The sequence below is a fragment of the Hesperophylax consimilis genome, chromosome 27 (genome assembly GCF_061612785.1).
Source record: "Hesperophylax consimilis isolate HC1 chromosome 27, BYU_Hcon_1.0, whole genome shotgun sequence".
NCBI classification, from domain to species: domain Eukaryota; kingdom Metazoa; phylum Arthropoda; class Insecta; order Trichoptera; family Limnephilidae; genus Hesperophylax; species Hesperophylax consimilis.
In genome coordinates this window covers 22,753,720-22,770,264 of record NC_142862.1, presented here as the reverse complement: position 1 = coordinate 22,770,264, position 16,545 = coordinate 22,753,720, and the positions used below count along the sequence as shown (strand labels likewise).

At 37.5% G+C, this 16,545-nt stretch overlaps 1 protein-coding gene across 5 annotated transcripts in view; it reads right to left on the bottom strand.

Moving 5' to 3' along the window:
• The window catches only part of LOC149410780 (uncharacterized), a 112,909-nt gene that overhangs the window by 17,264 nt on the left and 79,100 nt on the right, over positions 1–16,545 (bottom strand). For 2 of the 5 annotated variants that reach the window (XM_089648124.1, XM_089648128.1), the window contains exons 20-29: positions 15,195–15,293; positions 12,656–12,764; positions 10,742–10,816; positions 9,598–9,781; positions 7,792–7,861; positions 7,526–7,690; positions 6,194–6,277; positions 4,856–4,978; positions 4,669–4,776; positions 2,545–2,714 (exon numbers count right to left, since the gene is read on the bottom strand). In XM_089648124.1, the coding sequence (XP_089504250.1) occupies positions 2,545–2,714; positions 4,669–4,776; positions 4,856–4,978; positions 6,194–6,277; positions 7,526–7,690; positions 7,792–7,861; positions 9,598–9,781; positions 10,742–10,816; positions 12,656–12,764; positions 15,195–15,293 (1,187 nt within the window). The remainder of the gene's footprint in view (positions 1–2,544; positions 2,715–4,668; positions 4,777–4,855; positions 4,979–6,193; positions 6,278–7,525; positions 7,691–7,791; positions 7,862–9,597; positions 9,782–10,741; positions 10,817–12,655; positions 12,765–15,194; positions 15,294–16,545) is intronic. The other 3 variants (XM_089648126.1, XM_089648125.1, XM_089648127.1) reach the window with 3 other exon arrangements.

Sequence of the window (16,545 nt, the reverse complement as noted above, 5' to 3'; positions counted from 1 at the left end):
TTACTGATAATAACGTCCAAGGTCCTGTTCGTTATATTAGTGATTAAGTTTTTCTGTTCCAATTGAAATAGTTCCATAAAATATAACAAATCTGTTTGAGTTGCTTTGTGACTCACACAGGAGTGTAAGTTAAAATCGCCAACAATAATAATTTTTTTATCTACTAAAAAGTTAAAATTAGCTATGATTTTATCGAAAAAATCAGAGTAAGTAGTTCTCTGTGAAGCCGGTGGAATGTACACTATACATATATAAATACTAATTTCATTTATTTTAGCCTTAATCCATAAGTTTTCGCCATCATTTTCTAGAAACGTGAGTCTCTGGCATTGTTTGACGCGATCACGTCTCGCGGCTAGTAGCACTCCTCCTCCTCTTGATTGGCCTGAAGTTCTGTCCTTTCTGAAGACGTCATATCGTTGATCGAACAGTTGACAATTATAAATACTGTCGTTGAGCCAGGTCTCTGACAATAATATAAAGTCATTGTCTTGTATAATAACACTATGTAAGAAGTCATCGGTCTTGGATCTCAATCCCCGCACATTTTGATAATACATTGTGCAGGGGAGAGAATTTACTTTAACGCTGCTCTCTAGTCATTTAGTGGCCGCAGAATCGTTTTGTTTGCCTCGGTTTTGGTTAAGATCAACCGGATTTTGTCTCGGTTTTAAGTAACGGTAGTTTCTTACCGGTACTCCTCGGGGCCACAAATCTTCCTGCAAAAGTTTATCGTATAACTCATCTGTTACTCCTATACGGAACGCTGCGTATTCCTGAGAATTAGCGATGAATTTCTCTATCTCACAGTTTGTTATATTATTTTTCTCTAGATGCGCTCGGATATCATCTACTGTGGTGTCCTTTGAAATCCTAGATACTATGATATTCCTTATCCTTGGACATACCTTGATACTAGAGGATTTATCGCCATTTCCGACTATCAGATTCTTGCTTGTCCGTTGTCTGCGTTTGACGTTCATCCATTCTTCCTTATTTGGCGCGGTTTTCGCTTCAGATTCGGAAGTTAGAATGCGTGGTTCCGTCGTCTGTATTTTGGGGATCGCGCCGCTGGTAGTGGGGACTTCAAGATGACTTGCGTTATTTTTGGCCTTGGTGGCCGCCCTAGTGCGCATACGTTCTTTGGTTAGTGTAACAGCGTGCGGGTTGGCGGAGGGGGCGGCGGGCGGTGCGGCGACGTCAGCCCAGCTGGCGGTAGCGGGAGGTGTAGGTAGACCATTAGTGTTTACACTGTTTGTCGGCTGTCGATTTAATATTTCTTCCACGGACTTTACACGGATTAATAATTCGTTTATTGTTTTGTTTTGTTCGAGAATGATGTTTCTCAATTCAAAGAGTACGGTATCACTCATTATTTCGTGCGAGAGTGAATAAAAACTCACGAAAAAATGTTTTTAATTAATGTGTTTATATATATAATATATGTTTATATTTATATATAATCTAACATGTAGTTTCCTCAGAATAGCTCAGAGAAATGATGTTTTTGATTGTGCCTATTGGATACGGCGACACTAAGGTTAATGAAGTTCAGCAGGGTTGTTTCCTGGTTCTTTAACATGAAATTCATCTCCCCAGGTTAGTATACCTCGTCTTCTTCTCATCAACCACTCACAGTTCCGACAGCCATTAGTGATTTCTACTCCCAACACTTGCGTGTGTCTCCTAAGATGGCAGTGTCCTTATAATAGTCCTAACAACAAGCAAAGTGAGGTTTTAAAACATTTAACCCGTCATATCCCGGGACCGCATATGTGAGTGCGTCACATTATCTACGAATTATAAGGAATTTGTATGAAGAACAAGGTCACAATCGCTTGGGCTATTCTCGTTCTTTACGCAGCAAATACCGGAATGAGTCCTAGCTTTTCAGATTTTACAAAGAATTTTTCTGTGGAATGCCAACGAAATATTTGCCGCGTTTTACAACCATCAAAGTGTCAAAGCGTCTTCTTTCATTATTTTTGATATAAATTGATTGTGGAAATAATAGATTTGAGGTATCATCAGAAAGATTATTTTATCTACATTATTTTGATGTAATTTTTATAATATTTCACCCAAGAAAAGTGATGAAAATTAACTTCGTAAGAAATGTCAAAATTTTTACGTCATAATGAATAATTATATTTTTAGCATTATTTATTTACAGGTTTCTTGTACAAAATAATATTATTAGTAACAACAGTTGTATAAACTACCGAAATCTGGAAGAATTGTTATACTTATAAAATGCGACACAAAAAAAATTTAAGTGGACACTTGACGTTTGATTTCGGAATTTGAGCCTTTGGAAATTGAGCTTGGAATTTCCTGGGACACCACAGGTTAAAGGTTAACCAATAAACTGAAAATATGTATTTGAATTCTCCCTTGAATTGAGGACTTGTCGAGAATTGAAAAACACAATACTTTAGAACGGATCCGCCACAAACCATAGGCGTACAACCAATAGCTCAGTTGTGATTTCCCTTTATTTCTCATAAATGATTCATGCATGTAGAGGCAGATGGCAGAACTTACAGGCGCGGGCTCCCTGGTGGTGAGGTCTGCGGGCACAAGGCCCCGGGAATGCGGGGGTGGAGGGGGGGCGGCCTCCTGGTGCGAAGAGCTGACGGTGGAAGAGGTCAGGTTGGAGCTGGACTTGGTGGAGTTGGAGCTGTGCACGCTGCGTCTCTTCGAATCCGGAGAACCTGCTCAACAGTCAATGTTTATGAAAACAATAACAGATCTTGCAGGCAAATACATTTGACAGAGTGTTTTCAGCGGATATTAGAAAATTATGATGACCAGATAATGGTTCTTATTATTCATATATATTTACAGCCTTACTAACCACTGGACCTTATTCGGCCACACTTTTGCCAATTTGCGAACGCCTGCGAGTTCACGCTATCCAAAATGTAGGCAATTTGAAGAGCTATTTTAAAATATTTATTGGAATTATTTCGTAAGCTCCAGCGCATTGGAATCTTCGACTAATCATAAAGCTAACTTAATAGTTTCACACTCTAACAAAAGATGTCTCGAATCTCTTTGAACTTATTTGTTATTGACATTCCATGAACTGAAATGATTGAAATATTTTTTCTACAAATCATTGATAATGTGTTTACATATTAAAAAAAGAATGTTAGAATTTAAATTTATAGCAGTGCTTATCAACTAAGCCATAGACAATACACAGAAGTTATAATATTTAATATTGCCCCATGTAGGTACCACAAACCCCCATTTTAAAGTAAATAATAAGCAGAATTCACGCATTATAAATTTTACGATTTTTTAATGTATTTTTCATGAATTCTACAAATATGCGATAAACGATCAAATGTAGGTGCATTGAATGACTCTCTAGCACTATAAGCATTTTATATGTCTCCATATTAAAATTCAGAGATATAATTTTTTGAAAAAGGGCGGGATATTTGCAAACACTTCAAAATTTTGAAACATTGCTTGAAATGGCTTTAGCCGTGTTTGGTGACCAGAACTGAATAGCCAGGTACTTCTCCACCTTCCTCTTCCCCTCCCCACTACCTTCAGTCTCACAACATACCCCAATTGGGGATGCCAGTCTCACTGGCTCCAGATGGTTGTGAGCAGTTGGTACATAATCATATTCACATAAAAAAATTAAAAAGTCGCACACATGTGCCGAAAAATGGTTGACTTGTTAAAATGCTCAAAATTCAATTGGCAGCCAGGCGTACAAATCTATCCAATTAGGGAGAGCTAGGCATCCACAATGGGCTATCAACTGTCTGTATTTTTGTTTTATTCCACGCTGGTACGGGCTTTTACAAATGTTTGATAAACATAACAGTTTAGTGCAACAGTAATTAAGAAATAAGAGTTTTCATTTTTCATCTTTCATTCCAGTGCTTACGTACGCAGCCGAGACGTGGGTTCTAACTAAGAAGAATGAGCGAGCACTGGACGTTTTTGAAAGGAAAATTTTGAGGCGCATCTTCGGACCGGTTCTAGAAAATGGATTTTGGCGCAGACGTTATAACAATGAGCTCTATACTCTGTTTAAGGAGCTAAACGTCACAAAGTTCATAAAACTGGGAAGACTTCGGTGGCTAGGTCATGTGGAGAGAATGACCGAGCATCAAGAACCAAAGTCCCTGCTGAGCTCAAGACCGATAGGGAGAAGGAGCCTGGGAAGGCCAAGGTTAAGATGGAGCGACAACGTCTTCAAAGATTTGTCTGCCTTGGAGCTTCGAAACTGGAGAGAGCTGGCGCGGGACCGAGATGAGTGGAGGAAGACTCTTGAGGAGGCCAAGACCCACCAGGGGTTGTAGAGCCAAAAGTGATGATGATGAGTTTGCTATTAGTTATATAGAAATTCTATGCAGAAGAATAGTATTAAACTTAGCTTAGTTATTAATATTATTGAAGTATGTTACTATAGCCTTCTTGTAACTATACTCCATGTACTTGAACTCATCTACAATTTTGGACGTGAAGCTACAGAAAATTTTGGCCACTGGCCAAGTGGAAGGCACGAGAAGCAGAGAAAGATTAAATATCATAGGCATCCAAGTTTCCGTGGTTCTTCTTGAATCACAGGACAGGGAGAAGTGGGCAATAGGAGACGGAGGCAACGCTCCTCCAATCTAACAACTAAAATATGACAAATACCTTGGTTATGACCAGACATTGGGATGGGAGAGAGCCTGGCGTTGCTGAGGGAGGCCGTGCAAGCCTTGATCTCCGCTGTGGATCCTGTAACACCAACACAGATTACATCTTCATTAAACATAGACATAAAACTTCGGTACATACCGCAAGAATAGATGGTTTGCCTAGAGAAATGTGGGAATATTACCACTTGTGTTGGTTCCAGTGGGCTCCGGCTGCAGGGCGACTGCGGGAGTGGCTCCCCAGCGCTCCAGGAGACGGCACACGTGGAGGTGACCGGCTCGGAGGGCCACCTTGGCCGGGGTGCGGCCTGCAAAAGGACACAAGTGTTACCATATTATATAATAGAAACGATATGAGACATTTATACAGATACTACTCCGAAAAACAATTCATTTTATGGTACAATTAATTATCTTCTTTTTCAAGATAGAATAGACACAAGAGAGATAGGCCATGTGCCATTAACCACTCGGAACATTAGAACGTCAAAAGACGTAAATATGATAATAGCGGTCAAGACATTAGTACGTCTTTTCACGTAAACGCGCGAGATTTTACAAAAATCGATTTATTTCCATCACTAATATACGGATTGCCATGATTTAAAAAACAGAGTATCGATAATGAATAACGCTACGCGTCTGCATTCAAGAATATCTATGGAATGTAGAGGTGCATTATTTGAGTCGATTGAATCTGTCATCTTGTTCGTTCATAATTTATTGCGTTTTTAAATAATTTATTAAAAATATTTTAGTTTGGACGGTTAATATTTTGAGGTGACTAATAGTTTTTAATTATATTTCTTCAATATATAAAGTGTTATTTCTTTATGATACTCAGAAAAAAGTACATTTTTCACAGCTTTGAAATAATGGTCAGCGATTTTTACATATTTTTGACGTTTTCAGAAAATGTATATTTAGACACGCAAATATTTACGTATAACAAAACAATACGATAGTGAATTTTATAATCTTTCCAAAACATTTTTTAGAATGAGGCTACGTTTCCCAAAACGTGAGTTATGAAGCTTTTAACAAAACTCGTGAATAACACAAAAATTTTCGCGTTTTGACAGTTCGCAAAGGAACACAAAGTAAATAAAAGTCCTTTTCTGAGAGGTTAATGACATAAAGTATGAAACCGCATGCACAGTGCGTTTTGGCAACACCGTTCCACCTATAGTATTGGAAATTACAACTACGCACAGCGGCGCCCTGCCTTTGTTTCAACTGCACGCCAAGCTCATACCGTTCATTGGCTGTGCAGCTCTGATAGTCCGTGCAGTTTAGTTGTAGCTCGACAACAGTCGGCACACCTCCATGCCGTATCTACCTTTGTTTCTATTATCCACGAGCGTTACTTTAATAATAAATTACAGAGATAAATAATCGACTAGCAAATTATGTTACAGGGACACAAGTGTTACTTCTCAAGTTATGCGAGAAAAATAAGCGGTCAGTGAATGATGTCCGTATTTGTCAAAAATGATGAGATTAGTGAGGAGACAATTGCTCACCGCAGTGGTCGGAATGTTTAGGATTGGCTCCGTGCTGAAGTAGCCATAGGACACACTCCTCGTGCCCTTCTTGAGATGCAATTCCTGGAAAATATAATGAAAAAAAATTAACAATGACATACAAATTGGTAGAAAATAGGTTACTTGCAATCAGTGGCAATCTATAATATAATCTTTTCATGTAAAACAGGTCTAATTAATAGTACCAGTGATATTTTGATATGTTAAGAATACCAATTCACTCTTTCACTTAACCACTCGAGCGATTTTCAACATTTTATGCCAAGTTTGCAAAACGTCAATATCTCTGAGCCGGAATGCGATACGGAGTCGAATTAAAGCAGATGTAATGTAGTTTTGAGACGCCCGAGAAAAACATTATCAATAGCGAAGCATTGCGGGGTCGAATAGTAACTTATTTATTTATTCATTTTCGGGAAATCGACAGTTTAAATTCAATCAGTTTGTACATAAGTATTATATAGTAAAATCAAAGCAATTATGGATTTCCTCCTTGTGACTTTAACTGAGACAGCATAATATGGAATAAGTTATTTAAATAAATTATAGAAAACAGTGATTATATAAAACGAAAAATTTACAAAACAATACATTTATAGCCATGAAGAGAGGTTGTAGGTATAAATCAAATCCTAATAGAGATATAAACAATAGAGACATAAACATTATTCACAAACCATCAGAGAAATATCCATTTATGGACTTCTTGTTTTTGGTAAGTTTGCAACTGAAAATATCAACCTTGGATAATACGATATTGTAATTATTGCATGGTCTGTTCAGGCAAGAATTCTGCTTAGAGTTCGTTTTGCTTTGATCGACCCTGAACAGGACACAAGAGCGTGTTGAACGCGCAGGTACATTGAATGGAATCTTGTTTAGCAACTCTGGGCATTGAATATTATTGTTAACTACTTTATACAGGAATAGTGCATCCTTATGATGCCTCCGTACACTCAGTGAATCAATTTTAAAGTATGAAGCTGCCTCTGCATAATTATTAAATCTTATAAATGACATGTAACATGGATAACATGGAATAGTATGAATATTGGACATTGGAAAAGACCGATTTTGTAAAAAATAATTAATGAATAACCAATAGTAGTTAAAAATCATCAAATATTTCAAGTTTTAATTTAGGTCTAAAAGGCACAATTCGAGTAATTAATTACAGTTATCTTCTTTCTCCTTTCTCAGTAGGCTCCACAAGGGAAAGGAGCGGAGGGAAGGAGATGGCAATATTGAGGAAAGGAACGAGCAGGAAACAATAACCCGCCAAGCTGTTTCAATATTAAACAGCGTTGTTACCTAGTGGGGTTGCTCCCTGATCGCACTGCGCATTGGGGTCGGCCCCCCGAGACAGCAGCAGGCGCACCACGGCGGCCTGTCCCCGCCAGGAGGCGGAGTGCAGCGGGGTCCTTCGTTCGCCGTCCCGCGCGTCCATGTTGCAGCCACCTGGAAATTTACCCTCACCTTTCATCCAAGTTAAATCAATGCCGGGAAATTAATTCATAATTGTAACGTATTGTTTAAGGGTAGCAAGATTAACTTGAGGGATTTAAGTGTTCACTCACCAACTGTAATTAGTAAATTAACCATCTCATAGTGTCCCTGCCAGGCTGAAACGTGGAGAGGAGTACGGCCCTGGAAGAGTTTTAAATAAATATTAATTTATTTAATTATTATCTACTAACTACAAGCACATAATACTTAGGAAATTGGGTTGACAAATTCATTTGATATTTTCCTTCATATTTTTCCATTTAGGAAGACTACTTAACCACTCAGAACATTAGAACGTCAAAAGACGTAAATATGATAATAGCGGTCAAGACATTAGAACGTCTTTTCACGTAAACGCGCGAGATTTTACAAAAATCGATTTATTTCCATCACTAGTATACGGATTGCCATGATTTAAAAACAGAGTATCGATAATGAATAACGCTACGCGTCTGTATTCAAGAATATCTATGGAACGTAGAGGTGCATTATCTAAGCCGATTGGATCTGTCATCTTGTTCATTCATAATTTATTGCGTTTCTAAATAATTTATTAAAAATATTTTAGTTTGGACGGTTAATATTTTGAGGTGACTAATAGTTTTTAATTATATTTCTTCAATATATAAAGTGTTATTTCTTTATGATACTCAGAAAAAAGTACATTTTTCACGGCTTTGAAATAATGGTCAGCGATTTTTACATATTTTGGACGTTTTCATAAAATGTATATTTAGAAACGCAAATATTTACGTATAACAACACAATACGATAGTGGATTTCATAATCTTTCCAAAACATTTTTTAGAATGAGGCTACATTTCCCAAAACGTGAGTTATGAAGCTTTTAGCAAAACTCGTAAATAACACAAACATTTTCACATTTTGACAGTTCTCAAAGGAACACACAGTAAATAAAAGTCTTTGTCTGAGAGGATAACAAAAGCAAGGAAGTTGGTTTTAACGGTTTAGGAGAGACCACAGATTAGTGAAGGGGGGTTGGAGTAATTTATGTATTTATTAATTTTCGGGAAATCTACAGTTTACATTTATTTCAGTTTGTACATAAGTATTATATAGCCAAAATAAATCCAATTATGGATTTCCTCCTTGTGACTTTACCTCTACTGACACAGTATAATAAGGAATAAGTAAATTAAATTTGTAAGAAAGGAATATGAATTCAAAAATTTATACAAAACAGATTATATAAAACGGAAAATTTACAAAACAATACATTTATCAATTCATTTATAGCCATGGAGAGAGGTTGTAGATATAAATCAAATCATAATAGAAATATAACATTATTCACAAACCATCAGAGAAATATTCTTTTATGGACCTCTTGTATTTGGTAAGTTTGTAACTGAGAATATCAACCTTGGATAATACGCAATTGTAGTCTGTTCAGGCAAGAATTCTGCTTAGAGTTCGTTTTGCATTGATCCACCCTGAACATGACAGAAGAGCGTGTTACGAGCAGGTACATTGAATGTAATGTGGTATAGAATGAATATTTTACTTCAATTCGGTGATGTACAACCCTTTAATCCCTTAGGCCTCTGGCATATTATGTCAGAAGGCCCAATATTTCCACTTTGCAATAAAATTAAAATAATTGTGCATATTTCTGAATGTACCCGAAAACTAGAAACTGTTTTTGAAAGGTGATGAAATAGGCATTCAAATTTTATTATTAGAAATAAACGTATAATATCGACAAGTTTTGCTCGACGTTTAGTGTTTGCCGAACAGTTTGAGCCTCAGCACAATACGTAAGAAACAGTGGCTTTGTTTAGATTCTCTTAAGGTATGACAAGCTTTCGGGTAAAACTAATACTAACACACATTCAGGATGTTAAGTTGGTCGGTACCTCGCTATCCCTGGTCTCTACGTCTGCGCCGGCCCTCTGGATGAGGTACCTGGCCATAGAGATCCTGTTGTCCAATGCCAGGATGTAGAGCGTGCTACGCTGGTCCGCGTCCAGAGCGTCGATGGCTGCCCCTCGCTCCACCAGGATTCTAACAGCCTCGTAGTGCCCCTCCAGTGAGGCCACCCTACAAATAATGGTTTTTTTAGTCACTAAACACTTTTCATGTTAACATTTAATTCTTAAGGTGAAATCACAAAATCAAGCTATATAGTCTGCCACTTGCCTAGACTCGAGCGTCAACCTTCGTGCACCAACGGGTTGGGTTAACTTACTCTTACACACTCAGTTACTCTACCGCCGTCTGGTTTACCAGTCACCAGGGTTAGTTATCATTGTTTTAGGACATTCTGGTTAGTCCTTTGTGTATTCTAGCAACGGTCGCATGTGTTTCTGTTCGTTTCGTTCTGCCACATTTTTTGTTTGATCAAGTTTACAAAATGCAGTCTCTGCCTCTGGAAAACTGTTGTTGTTGGCGCGGTTCACTCCAATCCTTGGGAAGGAAGGTACAATCATATTTTTTTCCGTAGATATGTAAAGTTGTGCCTATATTAAAAAAAGGAGACAAACACAATGTAAAAATGTAAAAGCTTATTTAATGGGCATAAATAAATTTATATTTTTATCATGTAACCCCCACCCTCCCTTGTCCCTTCAGTGATAAGAATTATTTCTCGCCAACAAGCCGTTCATGCACTGCTGGCATTGGAATTTCACCCTAACTGGAATTTTTTGATATGCGATTTAAACCTGTATGCTAAGAGAAAGTGTATCAAATTTTAGAACAGAATCGCTTGCACGTGAAACACTTTAGAGTTAATTTTTGATTTCCCTCAAAAAGGGTCTGGTGTTCCAAAGGTTAAAGCAAGACTCACTTAAACATGACACTTTAACATTAAACCAGAAATTGTAAATTTTAAGTGGAATTTGTTTTTATTTACAAAATAACGGTTTTAATTTTTAGTATATTTTTACATGCTCATTTAATCCAACGCATCCACTAATTGGACACTTAGCGAGGGGGGTACTGTATGCGTTTTTCGAATTATCAAGGTTTGAATTAACGGGGTTTTGATGTAGTTCTTACCTCAAAGCAGTTTTTCCATCATGAGCATGTTGGTCTACAGGAGCTCCCCACTCGTCTATCAGAAGTTCCATCAATCTAAAAACAAAATTCATCAATGAACAATCTGCTCAATCATAATAATATAAATTCAATCGAAAAAATCATCACTAAATTTAAAAAATTGCAGATTTATTTATTTATACTATACACCCATTCGGGCTTTCATGAATAGTATTATGCTAACCTTAATTTATTTATTTATTTATTTCACATATACGGCGCAACATGTGCCATTCACATACTAATTTACAGAGAATAGTACAGCAGCATAAGGAATGCAACAATATAAATGTAAGTATAATGGTTTAATCAGTAAATAGTAAGTAAGGTTAAAAGTTTGAAAAAACAAAGAGATATAAATGTAAAGAAAAATATGATTTTCTTTAATTCAAGGCAATGCCGAGCTTGTCTCGTCATTGTGGCTGTGTGTGTCATGGACTGGCTGGATGTGCGCCACAGTACCTACACAGTCGACTCGATATTTCGTAATCTATGATGACATAGTAAAAATAATCTATGGGTTGTGACAAGGCAGATTGATGGGAATAATTTAAATAATTTGTAATTGCTATTGTGATTGTGATAAAGGAATTGACATAACAATTAATAACATTAAATGTCGTTTCTTTCATTACAGGTAATGTTTTGTCACTGAATGCTTTCTTTATGTAAATCTTGTGAGATTAACTGAATAAACCTCTTCTTTCATTACAGAGAAACTCAATTGTGTTTTAATTGACTGTCATTCAAATCACAAGGAAAATATCATTATATATATATAATATAAGTAGCAATCTGTAGTATAGTAATAAGTCAAAGTAAGAAATTATATGTAATAATATACAATACAGTAGTACAGGGTGCGGCAGAGAGGACGGACGTTTTTGAGATGGGTAGTACTCTCCCCCTCCGTCTACGAGAGAGGTGGGAGGGTGCCGCTTGATTCGTTAGTTCCTAACATTGTTTTACCAGTTGTCGTCATGGAGCCGTGGACGGTGGAGCACCGCGTTTTCGCCTATGATTGTTTCGTCCAAAATAATGAGTCAGTCACCGACGTACAGCGTGAGTTTCGTCGCCACTTCAACATTCATCGGAATAGAGCTGTTCCCTCTCGAAACACCATCCTTCGTTGGGTTGAATCACTTTGCAGGCGTGGTGAACTGATCAATAGAAGACCAAGAGAAGCTCCGCGAACAGTTTGAACTCCTGAAAATGTTGAACGCGTTCGACAAGTCTTTCTTCGCAGTCCGACTCGATCTGCCCGGAAACATGCTGCTGCACTTCGCCTCAGTGATCGTTCGGTAAGGCGAATTTTGCATATGGATCTCCGCTTTCACCCCTATGATATAGAGCGATGTTGGAGAGAGTCTACGCGAACTTCCAAGAACGCCTCCAGCACTGCATCAACGATTTCAGCCACCACATGCCTGATGTGATTTTCCACACTTGACTGTCTCAAATGCTATTTCCTCGCAAACCTGATTCCATCAATAAATTTGTTTTTGAGTAAAAATTAACTATTTTATGATTTTTTTAAAACCGTCCGTCCTCTCTGCCGCACCCTGTATAAGGAAGAATGAAGTGCTTATAAAATGTCTAAAAGGCATTAAGAGTTTGTAAAAAATAAAATAAAAGATATTAGAAAGGTATATACTATTAGAAAATGAAAGGAATAAAATATATACTATTATAATATGAAAAGGAAACAAAAGTAATATTATAGCCTTCTTGTAACTATATTCCGTGCACTTGAACATATCTACAATTTCTGCAAAGGTATTGCCAATGCATGCAATCTAGGTACAAGCGAGTATCTAAATGACTCAGTCCTGCAATTAAAAAGAATTTTCAATCGAGCATCAGCTTATGCATTACCTGCAGTGTCCTTCCTGAGCCGCCAGCATCAGGGGTCCCTTCCCATCATTGTCCTTCTCGTCCACCTTTGCACCGGCCTCCAGTAGAACGTCACATACTTCCAGATGACCTAACAATCAAAACAGTTAACAGTTAATATATTGACCCATATCAGAGATCAGAGTATTAGTGCGCCAGCTGATTCACCACTACTGGTGACAAAGTAAATGTGGCAACTATAGACAATCGGTAACATACCAACGACTATATAACCAAATGATAATCTAGTCTCCTTCAACGGAAGCAATCTTCCGAACAGGCCTTCCATTGATATGCTTGGTGTAACTATAAGTGACCAGCTCAGGTACGGGGGCTCCATCGAAGCTAGAGTAAAGTTGGCCTCTCAGAAGCTGGGCGTACTGTACAGGGCCCGCAGATACTTTAATAGTACACAACTGCTCACCCTGTACAAATCGCAAGTGCGCCCTACTGTCGAATTTGGCAGCCATCTCTGGTCTGGAGCCCCAAAATACCTGAAAAAAACCCTTGACTCTGTGCAGAAACGGGCGGTCCGTTTGATAGATTCCCCAATCTTAACAAACGGACTGCAATCTTTAGAGCACAGGCGTCAGGTAGGTATGCTGTCCTTGTTCTATCGGTATTACAATGGAAGATGCTCTGAGGAACTAGCGTCATTGATCCCTTCGGCACCGGTGCGTAGTCGGGATACACGCCAAACGCGCGCCCAACATTCGTACACAGTTGACACTTGTCACATGAGAACGGGTCGCTTCTACGATTCGTTCTTAAGTTCAACAGCTCGGCTGTGGAACGAACTGCCGGCCTCTGTGTTTCCTCCCTCCTACAACATGGGACTCTTCAAGACCCATGTTCACTCCTTCCTCTCCACAAAAAGACCCTCCACACAGCATCCCCAAAGATGACATAGGCCCTGAGGGAAATTATTTTCTTCAGGGCCTCCTGTGTGGAGTAAATATAAAAAAAAAATAACGCATTCAGTCCTTCAAGGAACACTCTAATAAATGTTGTTTCAAGATAAATTGTGTATCTCTGTACAAAATTATTAGTTTGATGTCCACAAAGCCCAGACCACAACTTTAGATTTGAGTGTTTCGAGAGACAACAATAATATTTTTATAGCGCCGTTTTGGTGAAAATGCGTGCTGTACAAATATATTAAGTATTTCTACAATGCTACATCTTATTACTAACTATAGACTACACAAACCATTATGAAATTATGGTTAACAGATTGGATCCACCGGTTCGTCGATCACTAATAAAAAACTAAACTAACTAACTAGGTTCGAGGTGGGTCAAATCCCAACACTGGAAGGAATGGAAGAAGGCACCCGGAATGAGGCAATCTAAAGTACTCATAAACGGACCGGACCCTAACCGAACCAGGCAACTACTCGATATGGACAGAAACTCACTGAGGGAACTGGTAGGACTATTAACGGGACACTGCCATCTCAGGAGACACATGCAACTGTTGGGAGTGGAAAACACCAACATCTGTAGGAAATGTGAAGAGGAGGAAGAGACTCCAATTAACCTATGGTGCCAATGTCCCGCTCTGCTGGGAATAAGGCTCAGATACCTGGGAAGACACAGTGTGGAACCAGAAGACATCGCCACATATCCAATGACAGCCCTGGTGAACTTCATAAAAGGGACCGGGTTACTGGCAAGGGAATGAGGTAAAATGGGAGATAGTACAATGGGCCTATGGCCTAAGTGCTCGCGGGGAACGTAAGTAAACCGCCTCCGACTCGGTCTTGGCACACACTCCTTGCCTCATTCATGTTCATACATACTCTTCTGTTATTCTGACTGTTGACATGGCCCGACTCTGCCTTCCTCGGGCGTCCCCGACTTCATCAACCATCCACATTTGCATCAAATACAAAACTATAATAATATTGTAAATGTTTGCATATGTAAATATATATGCCATTAGGACAGTAGTTATAGGCCATAGTCGTAAGTCACTAGATATAAGTTACTAGTACTTATATGTAAGTCACTAGTTATTATGAATCCTAGTTGTAAGCCAGGTGTATTTATTATTTAATAAATATATTTGTAACACGTACATTTGTATACACCCTTGAGGTGATTTTTAACGAAAACGGTGCCATATAAATTAGCCAAATAATATTATTATGTACAATGAATTTGACTAATGGGCGTGATGCTGCGGTAGATTGAACATATATTATTATTTATTTATAAATGGCACAGGCAGATAAATGTTTTTGTGTTCACAAAATCTACTCCAGCGACTGCAAAGATAAGTATGTCAATCTGTATTTCTTTAGATAGGTAGGTAGATGAATTTTTCTGTAGAATTTTAAAGGTTCGAAAGATTACTGCTACTGTAGGAAATTTTGTATATATTAATGGATTATTATTTTTAGAAATTAAATTAATAATCAACAAGCCAATATATCGAGACTTTCCGGGTATAATATCTATCGCAAACGTAAAAATTGCATTTTACAGGAGGTTTTTTTCTAAATAATTAATTGATTACCTTCAAAAGCAGCGTAGTGCAGTGGAGTCCATCCAGCATTGTCTCTGTGATGTTCATCCAAACCTCTGTCCACCAATTGTCTGACAACTTCCACATTACCTGGGGAAATAAACATTACTGTTATTGTCAAATGGATTAAGAAAATCATCATGACGATTAGTCTTCATGTCGAAACTCCACTATGTAAATACCACACAAGAGTTTTTTTTAATTTAATTTTTTTTATTATAGCGTCTATATAAACATTGTACATAAAAAATATGATGTTAAATATATGTATGGTATGTTGTATTTCTTAGTACTCCTCACTAGGGTGACCTGTGCTGAGGCGGACTAAAGTTATTCATATCTGTTTTATTAGTTTCCTATGTCGTTTTTAATGTTTTGTTCAGAGTTTTTTCATTAACTATTTCAGCCGTACTTTTATTTTTGATTTGTAATCATTCAAATTTTCTATTCGCTTTATATCAGGGGGAAGGATGTTGTGGAGTTATGATGCAAAATAAATATAATTTCTTTGCCCGAATGTGTTATAAATATGTCATTGTGATTTGACCTTGTTTGATGAATACGCGGTATTGTAGAGGATTCAGTATTTTTGAATAGTTTCAATAATATATTTTTAGCATATATTTGTTGTACATTTCGTACATCAAAACTATTGAACATTTCAATCAAAGGCGTTCTTATGGGTACTTTCAGTATGGTCTCTACGACTACACGGGAGTGGAAATATGGCGTGAAGAAGATGGTGAAGGGGAAATTTGTGAAATATCTGACTGTTCAGATCTGATCGCTAAACATGGCTAAGGACATTTCGTGTCTTTCACCAGGGTGATAACAAGAAAAACTGAGGAGCGTTTTTTTTCAAAAATCGATAAATCCAGTTTCAAATATTCTGTATTTTTAATATTTTTTTGCCATAAACTGCAGGTGAAAATTTAATATGCTTCTTGTATTTATGTTTAATAAACATTTTTTTAAGAATAGTATTTGACTTTATTACCTTTACTCATTTAAATACAAAACAATTGAACAAAAAACAAATGGTCAGTGATGAATTTGATGTTGAATATTGTCGAATTTTGAAATAAACACTCCTAAATTACAGAACTAAAGCCCAGTTGTATCGCAGAACTTCACATGTGACAAAGTCATCAAATACCATTCAGCACCATTTCATTTTTTTGACAAATGAAAGGTCCCGTTAAATGGTGCGTTTCGTTTTTCTATCAAATTATATAAGCTGACAAGCATAACAACATGATAGTTGTCCTCTTCTGATGATCACAATTTGTTAAAAGCTGAAACAAACTTAGAATTGCCATTTAACGGGGAAAAAAACAAAATG